At 61.4% G+C, this 3,742-nt stretch overlaps 3 protein-coding genes across 3 annotated transcripts in view; 2 read left to right on the forward strand and 1 right to left on the reverse strand.

The window, feature by feature from the left end:
* SDRG_07239 (hypothetical protein) overlaps positions 1–264 on the forward strand; it is a 3,126-nt gene extending 2,862 nt beyond the window's left edge. The window contains exon 6 of the mRNA XM_008613059.1: positions 5–264. Within this exon, the coding sequence (XP_008611281.1) occupies positions 5–249 (245 nt within the window). The 3' untranslated portion in view covers positions 250–264. The remainder of the gene's footprint in view (positions 1–4) is intronic.
* SDRG_07240 (hypothetical protein) lies at positions 259–1,092 on the reverse strand (the record flags this gene model as incomplete). The annotated part of the gene is made up of 5 exons (XM_008613060.1): positions 259–476; positions 529–616; positions 661–793; positions 837–961; positions 1,009–1,092. 5 exons carry the CDS (start codon positions 1,090–1,092, stop codon positions 259–261), a joined length of 648 nt encoding a protein of 215 aa, XP_008611282.1.
* Positions 1,093–1,661: 569 nt separating this feature from the next.
* SDRG_07241 (ATP-dependent Clp protease ATP-binding subunit ClpB) overlaps positions 1,662–3,742 on the forward strand; it is a gene marked incomplete at its 5' end in the record, with an annotated part of 2,795 nt that continues 714 nt past the window's right edge. The window contains one exon of the mRNA XM_008613061.1: positions 1,662–3,710. Coding sequence (XP_008611283.1) covers positions 1,662–3,710 — 2,049 coding nt within the window. The remainder of the gene's footprint in view (positions 3,711–3,742) is intronic.

Genomic DNA, 3,742 nt, shown 5'->3' on the forward strand with positions numbered 1-3,742 from the left:
GCAGCGAAGGAATATTCGATGGAGTACATGCCGCACATTGCGAGCGACGACGACGTGAGCAACTTTATGGACCAGTTCACGCAGGAGACTGTGACCGACAGCACGGCGACCACCTCGTACAACTCATCGAGCCAGCACAGCAGCAACGCGTCGTCGTGGCAGCCGCAGTCGTCGACCGAAAAGTCAGGTAGCAATTTCTCTGGCTTTTCGTTTGTCGGCGCCGCAGCCTTTAACGAGTCGGGCTTTTAATATCGTTGTCTACGCCGCTGTCTTCTTGGTCTTTTTCTTGCTGCCGGTGGCCGCTGCTGGCGACCGCTTGCGCTTGGGCGTCGCTTCGGATGCAGTCGCCTCGAGCCAGAGCGCCTCTTGTAGCGCCTGCGGTGTCCATGCGCCGCCGAGGACGGTCGCTCTCGCCCGCAACGCCTCGGTGAACCGCACGAAATGGGGCAGCGTGTACTGGCGAGCGCCAATGGCCTCTAGCGCAAGGAAACAACGTCGTTCCATGTCATCATGCATCATGGTGCGTACTCGTCATCGCGTTGAGGGCTTCGTCGCCCATAAAGGCGACGGATCGAGAGTATGCAGCGAGCACGGCCGAGGCCGTCGCAGGCCCGACCTAAGGTGCACGATAGCAACGTAGTGTCGTTAGTAGTTTCGTACGCCCTTGAGTTCGGAGATGGCTGCCACCGCTTCCCTGACGTTGCCGTCGTTCACAGCTGCAAAGCCTTTCGTGGACGCTGCTTGGACCTCGGCGTCGTCAAGCGCATCGACAAACGCCTGCAAGCGAGGTCGCCTACAACCGGCGTTATTTCAACAGTATACATACGCGTGTGTACCATTTGCCTTTGGCGAGCTTCCACTGCATGAGTTTGGAGAGCTGGGCCTGCGTGATGTGGCCTTGGGTAATGAGCAGCTCGGGCAACTCGGCGCGATACCAAGCCTCCAGCGACCGCAGCGGCTCCTACGCGCATGGGCTCTCATCCTGAGGCCGATGGACGCAGGTTGCACCTCGAGGCTCGCAGCGACGTTGTCGTACGTCGCATGGATAGCAGCCCAGTCGGCCTCGTCCGTGGACGCCCAGAGCTTGCTCATCGATCGTTCCGGATGATATCTTTTGTATCCGGCTTCATCGGATTATTGCTGAAATCGATTGATTGCCAGACACAGCGTTGGAACGATTCGGGAGTCGCCGGAAGCGATGCGAGCGTACTACTGCACGATTTTCTATGCAACTTGGCAGTGCACTGTTCGCACGTAGCACGAGGCGCCCTTGGAAACCGCCCAAGTCACAGCACGACATACGGATATCGCTGCTCGATCCTCTCTGACGCGTCAAGCTGAAGCAGAGATCACTTTTGAAGAGAATCACCGTCCCACACCTTCCACATGGCAGAATCGCACAACAGCATGAGCTCACAGCGTGCACGAGGGGACACCGAGGTTTTGCGAGTTTTCAAAAACGTGGCGGCGCCACAGACAAGCGCACTCAACGGTGAAACCGTTGCGCCCGATAAAGTGCGCTTGTCCAAATTTGCATATTGTTTTTAGATAGACTCTCGCAAGTACGATCGCACTTTCTCGACGTTCTGGAATTGTCTGGCAACTCGACGCAAGGGCAACGGGAAGATCGGGCATTTCCGATTTTCATCTCACTCGAGCACATGAGCCTCAACCCGACCGAATTCACCGACAAGACCAACGCGTACCTCAAGGACGCCGAGGCGTATGCGGAAGAGCATGGCCACGCCCAAGTCACGCCCATGCACGTCGCGTACGCTCTCTTCAACGACAGCGACAGCCTTGCCCGACGCGTAGCCGAGAAGGCGCAGGCCGACGCCACTGCGATCCTCAACGATATCACGACGCATCTTCAGAAGCTCCCGACACAGTCGCCGGCGCCCGATCACATTAGCATCGACTCGGCACTGACCAAGGTTCTCAAGGCCGCCGTCAAGCAGCGCAAGGACAAGGGAGACACGCACATGGCGGTCGACCATCTCTTGCTCGCGCTCTTTACGTGCCCGGCGGTCGCAGCGCTTTTCCAGCGTCACAAATTGAGCCAGAGTCAAGTCGGCACGATCAACGACGGCATTCGCGGCGGCCGGCCCGTCACGAGCAACACGGCCGAGGGCAACTACGAGGCGCTCGCCAAGTACGGCCAGAACCTCGTGGCGCTGGCGGCCGCGGGCAAGATCGACCCCGTGATTGGCCGCGACGAAGAAATTCGCCGCACCGTGCGCATTCTTTGCCGACGCACCAAGAACAACCCGGTGCTCATTGGCGAACCCGGCGTCGGCAAGACGGCGATCGTCGAAGGCCTCGCCCACCGCATCGTGAGCGGCGACGTCCCCAACCTCCTGGCGTCGTGCCAGATCCACTCGCTCGACATGGGCGCGCTCGTCGCCGGGGCCAAGTACCGCGGCGAGTTTGAAGAGCGGCTCAAAGCCGTGCTCCAGGAAGTGCAGGCGAGCGACGGCAAGGTCATTTTGTTCATCGACGAGATGCACTTGATTTTGGGCGCCGGTGCGACCAGCGGCGCCATGGACGCGGCCAACATGCTCAAGCCAATGCTCGCGCGCGGCGAGCTGCGCTGCATTGGTGCTACGACGTTGGAAGAGTACCGCAAGTACGTCGAGAAGGACAAGGCGTTTGAGCGGCGCTTCCAGCAGGTGCTCGTCACCGAGCCGTCGGTGCCCGAGACGGTCAGCATCCTCCGTGGCCTCAAGGCGCGCAACGAGTCGCACCACGGCGTGCGCATCACGGACGGCGCGCTCGTCGCCGCGGCCACGCTCGCCGACCGGTACATTACCCAGCGCTTCATGCCCGACAAGGCCATCGACTGCATCGACGAAGCGTGCGCCAACGTGCGCGTCCAGCTCGACTCGCAGCCCGAAATCATCGACGCGCTCGAGCGCAAACAGCTCCAGCTGCAGATTGAGGCGACTGCGCTCGCCAAGGAGAAGGACACGCGCTCGACAGATCGTCTCAAGCTCGTGCGCCAAGAGCTGGCGGCCGTCCATGACGAGCTGCACCCACTCAAACTGCAGCACCAAGCCGAGAAGGCCAAGGTCGAGGAGATTCGTCGCCTCAAGGACAAGCTCGCGCAGCTCGAGCTCAAGGTCGCCCAGGCCGAGCGCCGACAGGACCTCGCGCAAGTGGCCGACCTCAAATACTATGCGATTCCCGACGTGCACAAGTCGATCCAGCGCCTCGAAGCGGAGAAGGCCGCGCAGGACGCCGACCCGGCGTTCAGCAGCAACAAGCTCGTGGAGGAGGTTGTTCGCGAAGCCCAGATTGCGCAGGTCGTGTCGCGCTGGACCGGCATCCCGCTCGACAAGCTCACAACAAGCACGAGTGACCGCCTTTTGCACCTCGGCGCGCGGCTCCACGAGCGCGTGATTGGCCAAGACGCTGCTGTCCAGGCGGTCTGCGATGCCGTGCTGCGGTCGCGCGCGGGCCTGGCGCGCCAGGACCAACCGACAGGCTCGTTTCTCTTTCTCGGGCCCACGGGCGTCGGCAAGACGGAGCTCGCCAAGGCACTCGCGCTCCAGCTCTTTGATTCGGAGAAGCACATGGTGCGCATCGACATGTCGGAGTTTATGGAAGAGCACTCGGTCTCGAAGCTGCTCGGCGCGCCGCCCGGCTATGTGGGCTACGACGACCAGGGCGGCCAGCTCACGGAACCCGTCCGGCGCAACCCGTACAACGTTGTGCTCTTGGACGAAATTGAGAAGGCGCACCC

Source organism: Saprolegnia diclina, assembly GCF_000281045.1.
Source record: "Saprolegnia diclina VS20 unplaced genomic scaffold supercont1.21, whole genome shotgun sequence".
Lineage (NCBI taxonomy): Eukaryota > Oomycota > Saprolegniomycetes > Saprolegniales > Saprolegniaceae > Saprolegnia > Saprolegnia diclina.